At 46.1% G+C, this 13,423-nt stretch overlaps 1 protein-coding gene across 1 annotated transcript in view; it reads left to right on the forward strand.

The window, feature by feature from the left end:
• FAM178B (family with sequence similarity 178 member B) overlaps nucleotides 1–13,423 on the forward strand; it is a 119,311-nt gene that overhangs the window by 20,150 nt on the left and 85,738 nt on the right. The window contains 2 exon segments of the mRNA XM_049784593.1: nucleotides 3,315–3,420; nucleotides 7,210–7,294. Coding sequence (XP_049640550.1) covers nucleotides 3,315–3,420; nucleotides 7,210–7,294 — 191 coding nt within the window.

Genomic DNA, 13,423 nt, shown 5'->3' on the forward strand with positions numbered 1-13,423 from the left:
ATACTGGTTGCCAGGGATTGAACCCATGTCTGCTGCGTGCAAGGCAAACACCCTACTCACTGTGGTATTGCTCTGGCCCCTTCACTATCTTTAAACAAAGAAAAGGAAGAACCGGGGGGGGGGAAAAACAAGAAGAAAGCTCTGGCTTTTCTGAATTCCTTTTTCCTAGACATTCTCCTCAGCCTTCCATTTGAGCCACATGGCAAAGGTGCCAGCAAAGACACTTAAAAAATAACTGCACTGGATGTTTATCCTTCTTTTATCATTTGGGATTCCCAGAGCACTCAGAGACTTTGCCCTCTGGGACTGCTGCCCATGAATTAGATGAAGGGGAGTACCCTTGGGGAGGCTTTCCTGGGATACTGTCAAGATCTTAGAGTTCAAGTAGGTTGGGGCTCTGCCCAGGAATCCAGCACACTGACCCACACAGAGTTCATTTGTTTTGTGTGATTCCTCTTCTGCTTTAATACCCCCACTTCCTGCCTTATGTTCCTGTGGTCCTGTCCTTGCCTTAGTAACTAGAGATTTGCAATATTCTTGTGGCTGTGGCTCCTTATCTGGATTGAATCTAGGCTCTCTCCCATCCATGCTTTTCTTTTCTTTTTTTTTTTTTTGGGGGGGGGTCACACCCGGAGGTGCTCAGGGGTTACTCCTGGCTGTCTGCTCAGAAATAGCTCCTGGCAGGCACGGGGGACCATATGGGACACCGGGATTCGAACCAACCACCTTTGGTCCTGGATCGGCTGCTTGCAAGGCAAACGCCGCTGTGCTATCTCTCTGGGCCCATCCATCCATGCTTTTCTTCCTCTCACCCTTTCCCTCCCCTCCCTTTTCCTCACTTACCTCTTCCCTCTTTTTTTTTCCTTTCTGCCTCTCCTCTTTCCCACTTCTCCTCTCTTCTCTCCTCCCTTTTCCTCTCCTCCCCAGAAGCCTTAGGGCTGACAGCTGGGACTTCCTGCAGGGCCAAGCCTGCATAGTATCTCCTGCCCACAGTCTCTGATCTTCCCCTCTTATCTACTCACATTCTCATGATAATGTCTGACGTTAGTGTTGACTCTGCCACATGTCAAATTTTGTTTTTGTGTTTATTTTTTTTTTAATTTGGGCCATACCCCTTAGTGCTCAGGGATTAGTCTTGCTTTAAGCTCACAGATTACTCCTGGCAGGCTCCGGAGACCTTATGAGATGCCAGGGATTGAACCCAGGTTGCCTTATCTGCTGTATTGACGCTCTGACCACGTAAAGATTCTTGTTTTTTGAATGAAATATGATGGATTTTTGTAACTAAGAGCTCAGTTTCTTGAGCTTTTCAACACAAATATACAAGCACACATATGCTTCGTATCCCACTCTCCTTCCCTTTCATTCCAGGCTCCTTCCATATCCAACCCCTTCATGCTGATGGAGAGGGATACTTTCCCTCTGTGTGGGATACTTTCCCATCTGTGCATGTGTCTACATCTGTCCCCATACTTCTAGAGGTGACTGTCTTGTTGGTCTAGCTCTCCCACCCTCTCATTGTGGAGAGTTTTGATGGGCATTTGAGCCTAGATCAGGTATGGCAGCCCTTCTCTGGGCTCTTAAGCCTGCACTAGGCCAGTGAAGGGGTGAATGAAGAAGCATGTGCAGCCCCTCTAGCTACAGGCATAGGGTTCCTGAAAAACTGTGATTTAAGGCATAGCTGGACCAGGTCCTTTCTGCCTTTCTGCTTGCCTCTCCCTTCTGGTACTACAGACTAAACCCAATTTGACAACAGTCATTCAAGGCAGGCATCATCATTTCTTTGGCAGAAAATGAGCTGTAAGACTGGTAGAGCAGAGGGAGTTGTGTGTATCTCCCTTGGAGCAATCCTTAGAAATACGCTGCTCACAGCTAGCAGGGGCTGTACAGTCAGTTTTCTCAAGTGAAATTGGTAGGGTTTCCCTGAACAGAGGGCCAAGGACAGAGTCTCCTCTGATTCCAACTCCCCAATGTGCCTGCTCCCTGCTGTGTGGCCCCTGGCAGGTACTACCAGTCTGTGAGGTCCTCCATACAGGCTTTGCATTGCCCTCTCTCCACTTGGGCTAATGTGCTTGGTCCACACGTGCATGTAAGGTCAACATGTGAGCAAGTAAGTGTGACCGGGTGCATGGGGCACGTTAGTGCTTACATATACAAATGAAGGTCTGTTTCAGAGCAACAACGTCACAAACAGGAACAAAGGCGCTTTCTCCTCTGAACTTAAATAAATTGGGGGAAAAAATACATAGTTTGTAAATTGTCTGGACAGACTCAAGGAGAAAGCAACTTTGTTCTGAGGAGAATCTTTGTTTTGAAGCATTTCATTCCTGGCACAGAAAAATGTGTTTTTTTAAAAGAAAAGATGGTTGGGTTGATGGAGGAAATTCCTCTGTACCACCATGACTTTAAATGCTATCTGCCGTGTTCTCCATAAGGATTTGGCCATTAAAATACTGGACTATGGGGCTAGAGTGATAGTAAAGTAGTTAGGGTAAGGCACTTGCCTTGCAAACTGCCAACATGGCTTTTAGCCATGGTATCCCATATGGTCCCTTGAGCCTTGCCAGAAGTGATCCCTGAGCATCATCAGGTATGGCACCAAAAATAAACGAATGTATAGACATAAAATTACTTTTTTTTTTTTGGAATCTTATAGTTATTAACCTTTGAACAATATCTATGCAGTGGTTTTCAGGAAGAGATCTCCACAGGTTTCAGGAAAGGATTCAGAAACCAGCCCACCCCTACCTACCCATGACACATGCTACTGTGCATTCCTTCCCAGATTTTCCTGTCCTGGGCCCCTTTCTGTTATTTTCTCATCTTCTCAGGTGTCTCCTTTGTTTCGGAAAAACACTAGACTGGGCAGAAATGCTCTGTGTAACCGGACCCCAGACACTGGCCCTGGATGACCTACTGGGTAATTCTGTCCGCCTGCTGTTGCAGGAGCCCTGAGCTAAAGACTGTGAGCCTTTGGGTCTCTCTTCAGCTCTAAATGGATTCTGTTCTCAAGTCTGTTCAATGCCTCAGCTTCCCCTGTGTCAGATGGAAAAGATACAGTGTGCTGTCCAGGCTGTGCTTAAAACACTGGGCACACATGTTCATGGCAGTAGGGGGTTCTGCTGGGACATATGGGGTTTCTTCTTCCCAATAGCAACTGGCAATAGGCTCAAAAGGCATTTTTGTCCATAGTGGTCGCTGATGTGCTTCTAGAGGCACAGTGAAGCTGAATAGAAAATCCCTCCCAGTCCAAGTGTGTCAAAGAAGGGTGCCAGTTTGAAGGCCTGCCCTCACCCTTGTCCTGGTCCACACAGATCCATGCTGACCCAGCAGCTGTCCTTCCTGTGCATTGGCTTTCTGAGTACCATTTACCTGGACCTACCCCACTGCCCACTGCCCCTGCTACAGTGGTTGTTGCAGGTAAGGACCTTCAACCTCCCACTAAGGCGCAGGAGCTTTGCATCAGTCTCCTGGCAGATGGGTTCCTCCATTCCCTCAGGTGCATCTGGCCTTAGGTGTTCCTGCTTTTGCCCATGGAGTGGCATGAGACTGATTACTCCCCTCTTCTGTGCCACCAGAAATCTGCCTAATTCTAAGCAGGATTCTAGGTGGCCAAAGCTAATTCCCACTCCAGTCACAGGCTCTGGCTGTATGGCCAGCAGGTGCTCATGATCCACTGCAGAGATCCAGGCCTGTGCATTGAGAGCTGAGGTGCTCAGTGCTTGAGCTTTTTCTTCCTGCTGTAGGGCAGCAAGAAGAGCTAGAAAAACTACCAGCATCTTTTCTTCTGATTGCTACCCAACATTTTTTGCCTTGGGGGTGTAGGGGTGAGAAGCATTCTGCCCTGGGATGTGGGTCTCAGAGATTATGAAGCCTGCAGGGTAGCACTGTAATCAGCTGTTATGATCTGAATGCAAAGCATTAGCTTGCCACTCTTGACTCCCAGCAAGGACCATCCTTGCCAGGAGGCAGGCAGATCACAAGTACCAAGCGGGTCCAGTTCCTGCTAGTTGGAGCCAGTATTTCCAGCTTCAAATCAGAGCTGCCCATATATAGTCCCAAATCCTGTCAGGATTGATTCCTGGGTGCAGATCCTGGAGAAAACTGCACCACTGAGTATGGCCCCCAAAACAAACAAAAATGAACTGCCATATTGGGGAAATTATTCAAGGAACTCCCTAGCCTTTCTGTCTGGTCCCCCCAGGTAGACCCTTTTGCACCTTTAGAACTACTTCAGTATTTTCTCCTTGACACAGAAAAACACAACCATCTTAAGCCCCCCAGGGATTTGGTCTGTGGCTGCTGCCCTGACCCTGTCATCATATCCTTGGGTTACTGACAAGGAACAGTGTGTTTCTTATTCTCTGTCCCATCCCTCTGTCATTAGGTAGTTTTTCTTTGCTTCTTGCAAGACATATGACATACTCAACTGTGTGTGTGTGTGTGTGTGTGTGTGTGTGACATTGTAGGCACAAAGCAATAATCTGAGATGTCACCCACACAGGATCCTTGTGTTACCCCCACACTACTTGGAACAGTTCCAACACCAGACATAATAAGTGGAGGCCAATACGGTCACTCATGCCTTGGTTCCTTGGGCAGTGTTTTTTGTTTTGTGTTACTTTTTGTTTTTGGGCCACACCTAGTGGCATTCATGGACTACTCCTGGCTCTGCACTCGGAAATCACTCCTGGCAGGTTCAGGGGACTATATGGGATGTTGTGGATCAAATCTGAGTCTGTCCAGAATCAGCTACATGCAAGGCAAATGCCCTATAGCTGTGCTATCTCTCCGGCCCCTCTTGGGCAGTTTTTTGAAGGTCAACTTGGGCCGCAGAGTCTGAGTAGGACCATTAATCTCACTTTAAGTTTAGAAGAGAAAATACTGAGAGTTCTTTGTCCTCATGGTCCTCACACTACTTTCCACTGTTCTGTCTGGTCTAGGGCATGATCTAGGAATGCGGTTCATCTGGAGGAAGGAGAAACAAGAGTAGACTTTCCACTCCCCCAACACACTCACACTCACAACACACACAACACATACATATGCAGGCAGATCATTGGAAGGGCAAGAATACCCAGTGTTGTTATCTTCAAAGGTTAGGAGCTGACAGCTTAACATGGCAGCTGAAGCTGCTCAAATGGTCATTCCTGGGCCTTAGAAGGATGGACTCAGCTACTTTACTCTCAAGGCTTTGTTTTTTTCTTTCTCCTTGTCCTAGCAGAATTCAATTCATGCTCTCACAGATGTCCTTAAGAGGACTGCTTAGTAGGACAGAGAAGCTGGAAAAGGGGGCCCCCATAACATGTGAGTCTGGCTGTTCATACCCTCACACTGCTTGTGAGATCAAAATGCATGAAGATTGGGGCTTGGGAACTTCCAAAAACTGGGAGTGAACTCTAGTCAAGATGGGGCCCTGTGGTGGAGCACATGCTTTGACAGTAAGACCTGAGTTCCAGCCCAGCACTGCAGGTGGTTTGTGGGTTCTTGGGGCAAGGTACAGCAGAGATCCAGGAAAAGCTGGAACCAAGGGGACTCACCTTGCTGCTCCTAGGGTCCCACAGCCAAGAAGTCCTACCTGGTCTGCCTTACTGGCATTCTTTGCCTCAACACTATAGCAAAAAGTCAGCTGTAGTAGGTCCTTAGGGCCACTAGGGAGCTGCAGGGATCTTGTTTGAAGGGGTTGCCAGCCCTCTTACCCTACTTATTCCACTGTTTCCACACCTGGCAGTGCTCAGGAATCACTCCTGGCATGCTCAGAGGACCATATAAAATGCTGACTATCAAATCCAGGTTGGCCACATGCAAGGCAAATGCCCTACCCACTGTACTATCTCTAGAGCCCTCATTTCACTGTTTCTCTGTAAAGAACATTGAAATTTCCCATGCAGCCCTTTGTCCTACCCTCTCCCCAATCTTAGCCAAGGGCAGCACCAGTAGAGTGGATGGTTACACAGCTGTCTCTGGACAAACAGCTCTGGCCTTGATTCTCATAACTCACATCAATTCAAATTGAAGCCCTCATATGTGACTTGCTAGGGTGTAGCACACATTCTTAGTGAGTTTATGGCAGGGGTCTCAAACTTGCAGCCTGTGGGCCGTTTGCGGCCCTTCATACAACATTTTGTGGCCCTGCCCTAGAGGAATCTTTTTTTGTTTTGTTTTGTTTTGTTTTAGTTGTTTGGGTCACATCCCCCAGTGTTCAAGGCTTACTACTGACTTTGCACTCAAGGATCACCCTGACTTTGCCTCCTGTGGCCCCTGGGTAAATTGAGTTTGAGACCTCTGGTTTATGGACTTGTTGGGAAATAGTTAGAATGGTGTACAAAAGAAAGAAGAAGGCAGAGTTCCAATGGTTTTCTACCAAGATTACAATACAAAGTAGAACAGAATAAGAGATTTTAATTTTTATAGATCTGGCTCAATCCTGACTTTGCTTGGTTTCCTCATCTGTTATATGATAACAATGGAAGTATCATGCCTGGGGCCAGAGAGAGATAGCATGGAGGTAGGGTGTTTGCCTTGCATGCAGAAGGATGGTGGTTCAAATTCTGGCATCCCATACGTTCCCCAAGCCTGCCAGAATCGATTTTTTTTTGGTTTTTCAGGCCACACCCATTTGATGCTCAGGGGTTACTCCTGGCTAAGCACTCAGAAATCGCCCCTGGCTTGGGGGGATCGAACCACGGTCCTTCCTTGGCTAGCGCTTGCAAGGCAGACACCTTACCTCTAGCGCCACCTCGCTGGCCCCGCCAGAAGCAATTTCTGAGTGCAGAGCTGGGAGTAACCCCTGAGTGCTGCTGTGTGTGACTCAAAAACGAAAGAAAGAAAGAAAGAAAGAAAGAAAGAAAGAAAGAAAGAAAGAAAGAAAGAAAGAAAGAAAGAAAGAAAGAAGGAAGGAAGGAAGGAAGGAAGGAAGGAAGGAAGGAAGGAAGGAAGGAAGGAAGGAAGGAAGGAAGGAAGGAAGGAAGGAAGGAAGAAGAAAGAGAAAGAAAGAAAGAAAGAAAGAAAGAAAGAAAGAAAGAAAGAAAGAAAGAAAGAAAGAAAGAAAGAGAAAAAGAGAGAAAAAAAGAAAGAAAAAAAGAAAGAAAAAAGTATCATACCAAATGGACTTGTGAGGGTTAACTAAAATTATTGAATATGGAATAATAGAGTTTTACTGTTATTATTCCATGGAACTCCTGCTAACCTTTTCTCCCCACCTTCTAGCTGCTTACATGGCCTCTAGAAATTTCTTCAAGAGCCTTCACCCTGCTGTGGAATTTCATTGTAGATGGGCTCTTCTGTCAGTCTGGTCAGTACTGGGGTGTCTTATGGGGACTGTGCTCAGTGTTGGTGGGGACAGGCAGCACACAAGTGTACATAGTGCCTTAGGAGCAGATGGCCCAGACTCTGGCTCTGGCTCTGACATGGCTCAGCCAATAAGCTCCTTGCCACTTTTATCTGAACTTAGATTATGCTTCTCTGATCAGACTACAGTCATAAGGAGAATTCTCTGTATGGAAGAATTCTTCCTGAGTTTCATCCCAGTTTGCTTGGGAGACCTCTAAGAGCATTTGTATTCATATCTAGAAAGCTCCTGGAGTTGGCATTGGTGTAAATATGGGCACACATCTGTGTATTTTGCTCTCATACCAGCAGGCCATTCCTGATATAGATAGACTTTCATCTAGGGGTCAGCAGAGCAACCAAATTTGGCACGGACGAAAATGATGTCCTCAGATCTGTGCCTTGGCCCTGATGGTTAAGGAGTGTGTTAAGTCATCTCAAGATGACTTAGTTCAGGGGCAGGAGAGATAGCATGGATATAAGGTGTTTGCCTTTCATGCAGAAGGTCGGTGGTTCAAATCCCAGCATCCCGTATGTCCCCTGAGCCTGCCAGAAGTGATTTCTGAGCATAGAACCAGGAGCGCCTGAGCGCTGCCGGGTGTGACCCCCCTCCCCAAAGAAAAAAAAGATGACTTAGTTCAGAGTTCTGAGCATCAGTGAATTTCCCTTCTCTTAGCTCTACCCTCTAGGCTGCCATCACTGGGGACCAGAACCTAGACACTTTGGCACCAAAAAATATCAAGTAGCCAGTTTAAAGTTACTTGCTTCAGATGACAAGAGTGTCCAGACCTCGCCTTCACCGCTTTTTGGAGTCTGCTAATTCCGTGGCCCCCAGCATTAAAGCACAGAGCTATGAAACCAAAGTTACAGAGCTAGAATGTACCATGACCCACCCCCATCCCCAGACCTTTGAATTTCTATATAGTGTGTCCCTTGCTTGAATTGGCTGCCTGGGTGCTATCTACCAAATGAGAGCATTCCAGACTCCTACCCACACCCCCAGGCTGAGACTCCTCTAACCGAGACTCTCTGAATAGCACCAGTCTCCATGGCCTCTCTCTTTTCCTAACCTCTGCCCCTGTGGCCCCAGCAATTCTTTCAGGCCTCTGGACTGCCTCTCCGGCATGCCTGCCCTTCGAAGGGAACAGAGACCTCCCTTGTCCCACTCTGCTCTTTTCCTACATGCTGTGGTATGTGGCTTCTCTTGAAGGGGGGAGGAGAGCGCCCACTTTCTCTGCTCCTTGCCACACTGTCCCTGATTTGCCCTCCCTTGGAAGGGGCATATTACTTGTCCAGAGCCCCAGATAGCGCTGCTCTGACTCTCTGGCTCTGCACTTTGGAGTGTAGCTCTGAGCGTCCCGCCTGGAGAGATTTCCCTATGCTATGGAAAGAGGGCCAGCCTAGAGAATTCCATGCTTGAGGCTAGGATGCCAGCTAATGGGGGAAGGCCTGATCCACAGAAGTGAAGGCAGCAGGGTCTTGTGTGAAGACAGTCACACAAATATGCTCATAGCAGACTATTTACACACTTCAAGCACCTCTGCAGATAAATAGTAAACAAAATGTATTATTTAGTCTTAAGAAGAATATTCTGGACCAGGGATGTAGTGGTAAATTATGTGCCTGGCAATATAAAACCCTGAGTTTGAATCCTGCCCTGTACCACCACCACTCCCCCTTGAAACACTGCCAGCTATTGCCATAGTGGCCCCCTAGCTCTACTGGGCATTGAACATCAAACCTGAAATGCCATGCTGATCATCACAGGGACTGGTCCCAGGGGTCCCTCCCTCTGCCCCACCCCTTTTTGTCAGGTCAATCTATGTGGCCCCTGTGGGGAAAAGAAAGAAGGAAATTCTTTGTTTTGTTTTGTTTTTGGTTTTTGGGCCACACCCATTTGACGCTCAGGGGTTACTCCTGGCTATGCGCTCAGAAATCGCCCCTGGCTTGGGGGACCATATGGGACACCGGGGGATCGAACCACGGTCCGTCCTATGCTAGCGCTTGCAAGGCAGACACCTTACCTCTAGCGCCACCTTCCCGGCCCCAAGAAGGAAATTCTTAAAGTTAGAGATTAACCTTGAGTGTTATTCTATGTGAAATAGAGCCCTCACAAAAGAACAACTACTATGAGACTCCAGTCATAAGCAGTGTCCAATGTAGAAAACTTTACGGATAAAGTGAACACTTCAGTGTTGGAGGGGCACTTGATATTTAATGGGGGAGAGTTTCCATTTGGGATGATTAAAAAGAAATTCTGCAAATGGACCAGGTAACATTTACACAACAAAGTAAAGGAACTGTATACCTAAAAATGATTAAGGTGGAAAATTCTGTTACCTGTATTTTTATAATAATTTAAAAACAACACAGGTCCAGGTCTAAAGACTGGGTATCAGCAGAGGAGGCACCAAAAGTAGAAGCTGAAACCCTGCCATCAGTTTAAGAAGTTTTTTAAGCTTAGTGAGAGCTGGTCAGCAGCATGGAGTAGGGCAGTACAACCTTGACTGGACTGTGGGACTAGGCATAAGCTTTACCACATGGTCTGATCTTTCTCTGGTCAATGGGACTATCAGTGTACGTGCAAGCTGCCACTCTCCTGGAGTTTGGTGTTGCAATATTTCTTTAGGGAGAGTCTGAAACCTTTTTCCCAGCAACTTCCAAAAGGGGAGGTGAGACTACAATGTCACTAGCAGGCATGGCCCCTGCACTTTTCATCAAGCTGTACCTGAGACTCCCATCTCTGTACTATGGGAAGAAGCTGGTCCCATCCAGAGTTCTCATTGACAAAGTTATGCTTTCGCAGGAAAAGTTCAGTCTTATCTCCCTCAGATTTAGGCTCTTTGTCTTTCACTATGAAAAAGAATTTCCAAAAAGAAAAGAAAGAAAGAAAGAAAGAAAGAAGAAAGAAAGAAAGAAGAAAGAGAAGAAAGAAAGAAAGAAAGAAAAAGAAAAGAAAGAAAAGAGAAAAAAGAAAGAAAGAAAGAAAGAAGGAGAAGGAAGGAAGGAAGGAAGGAAGGAAGGAAGGAGGAAGGAAGGAAGGAAGGAAGGAAGGAAGGAAGGAGAGACAAATAAAGAAAAAAAGAAAGAAAGGAGAGAGAAAGAGAGAAAAGAAAGATAAGAGAAAGAGAGAGAGAGAGAAAGAAAGAGAAAAGAAAGAAAGAAAGAAAAGAAAGAAAGAGAGAAAGAAAGAAAGAGAAAAAGAGAGAAAAAAAGAAAGAGAAAAAGAAAAAGAAAAAAAGAAAAATTTTCAGGGAAGACTAATAGTGAAAGAAAATAGTTTCTTTCACTTCTTAAAGAAGTGAAGTGATGTCCCCGGCTGGACTCATTGCAGTTCTGTAGACTTTTCCATGCATGAGACCCCTACCCTCACCCCCATCTTCCCAAGCACCTCGAGCTCTGCTGCTCTGCTCCCAGATTCTCTCCAAAGGGGTAGAGAGGATCAGGCCTCAAATCTTTGGCTGGTCTGAAACCCAGGTGAGGCTGGACAGGATCACCCCTTGTCAGGTCACAGCTTGGTCTTATGGGTCTTTGAAATTCATTGTCAAGGGACCTCCACTGGTATTCACTTTACAACAGGTGAACAGGTGGAGCATTGTGGTGTGGTAGGAATTATTTTCCTGAACTAAAAAATAGCACTGGTTACCCATTTTTGTTTGTTTGTTTTGGAGTCACACCTGGAGGTGCTCAGGGGTTTCTCCTGGTGCTGCACTCAGAAATTGCTCCTGGCAGGCTTGGGGGACCATATAGGATGCTGGGAATTGAACCGAATTCCATCCAGGGTTGGCCATGTGCAAGGCAAACACTCTACCTCTGTGCTATTGCTTCAGCCCCTGCTGGTTACCCATTAAAATCCTCCTAATAAAGGTCTGGAGATTTCAACTTGAGAGTAGTTGCCTAGCATATGAGAGGCCCAAATTTTAATCCCATACCTCCAGCACTGCTGGAAGTGTTGAAGAAAAATGTCCCAGACAGAATCAGGAAATAAAATGTTCAGGAATTCTTCTTGCAAGGTGTATCTCTTCAGCCTCATTCTTTCAGCAAACATGTCTACTCTCATATTAAACCATTTCAGTGAATGGTAGAGGTAGATAGGGATGAATTGATGTCCTGCTCTCGGAAGGCTCATAGCCAAGTGAAAGGAGAGGTGAATGGAACAATTCCAGCAAGAGACGGGAAGGGAGGCAGTGGCAGATGTGTGGGAGCACAAGGAAAGAAAACTGCTCCAGCTCCTTGAGGCGGATAAGGAGGATGAAGGAATCAGGAAGTGCTCTGAGAAGAGAACACAGTTGAGACATCTCTAGAAAAATGAGCAGGACAGGATTGCAGACTCATTGACTGGAAAGGGGCTAGGCAGTGGAAGTGAGGTCAGCCCAAAGAGGCCATTAGGTCAGGTGTTGCCAGATCTCCTCTCTCTCTCTCTCTCTCTCTCTCTCTCTCTCTCTCTCTCTCTCTCTCTCTCTCTCTCTCTCTCTCTCTCGCTCCCTTCCTCCTCTCATCTCTCTCCCTCCTCTCTTTTTTTTCTTTCTCTCTCTCCATCTCTTTCTCTAAAATAAACTAGTTAAATTGTCCTGTGTGAATAAAAAGTTAATAGTTTATTACCTACATAACAAGAAATCCAAAGGTGGGGTTTCATGGATTGTTCAGCAGATTTGCTTGCTGATTAGAATTCTGGCTTAATTTATGTGCCTCGCCCTCACTATTTCACCCCAAGACTACAGAATGGCTGCCATAGCACCAGGCATCATTGTGTCCTCTTTTTTTTTTTTTTGTGGTTTTTTTGGGGTCACACCCGGCAGTGCTCAGGGGTTATTCCTGGCTCCGTGCTCAGAAATTGCTCCTGGCAGGCATGGGGGACCATATGGGACTCCGGGATTTGAACCGATGACCTTCTGCATGAAAGGCAAACGCCTTACCTCCATGCTATCTCTCCAGCCCCCATTGTGTCCTCTTGAGAAGGTGTTTCAAGCCAAGAGGAGAAGGTAAGAGTGTAGGGTGTAGGGTAAGAGGTTATCTGATGGATTTTCCTTTCTTTTTATCAGAAGATTCTTTCTATTTAGTCTCTTTTGACACAACTAGGTCACAGGCTTAGAAAGATGCTTGTCATGTTTTTCTAACTACTGCCCTTTGAGCACCTGGCTCTGTCTGAGTAATTTCCAGAAACCCACCCCTCTAGCTAGAATTCAGTATCCTCACCTTTTCCACTTTCTTTATTTGGGGGGGGGGGTTGGGTTTGGGGTCACACCTGGCAGCGCTCAGGGGTTACTCCTGGCTCCACATTCAGAAATTGCTCCTGGCAGGCTCGGGGGACCATATGGGACGCTGGGATTCAAACCAATGATCTTCTGCATGAAAGGCAAACGCCTTACCTCCATGTTATCTCTCCGGCCTCATTTCCACTTTCTTTCAAATGCTTAAATTTTTGGTTTTGAAATATTCATTTGCTGTTTTTTAATAAGTTATGTTTCTCTTTAGGGATTTTATTTTTATTCATTCCATGTAAGCATATTTTCATTTACTACCTTGAACATAGTAAATGTTCTGGGGACAGTAGGTAGGACACTTGCCTTCCATGCAGTTTGTTCCTCGGTATCCCAAATGCTCCCCCAAGTACCAAGAACGATCATTGAGCACAGAGCCAGAAGTAAGCCCCACTAAGTGTGGAGCCCTACTCATTGTAAAAAGAAAAAGCTATTACATGATAACAATTCTGGTGAGATTACGTCAGGCCATGGTACATTGGGTCACATTTAGCCATGCTCATGTACCGGTTTTGGTACTGTGCTCAGGAGTGACTTCGGTAGTAATTGGGAGACTATATGTAGTGCCAGGGATTTGAGCAATATCTTCTGTATTATCTATCCAGCCATCAGGGAAAAGTCAGCTGGACTGCAGTATTTATTGGGAAGATAGGACCACCCCATGGGTAGAAAATAGGTTAGGGTGAACAGTCAATCTAGAAGATTTTCCTGCCCAGGTGGGTTTTTGACATTTAAAAAAGGAAGTCATAATGGTTATGCCATAATAGTTTAGAGTGAAGACTGATTAATCAACAAAGTAGTTAATAAAGCCAAATCCTTATCTGATCTGGGGA

The sequence above is a fragment of the Suncus etruscus genome, chromosome 12 (genome assembly GCF_024139225.1).
Source record: "Suncus etruscus isolate mSunEtr1 chromosome 12, mSunEtr1.pri.cur, whole genome shotgun sequence".
Classification (NCBI taxonomy): Eukaryota; Metazoa; Chordata; class Mammalia; order Eulipotyphla; family Soricidae; genus Suncus; species Suncus etruscus.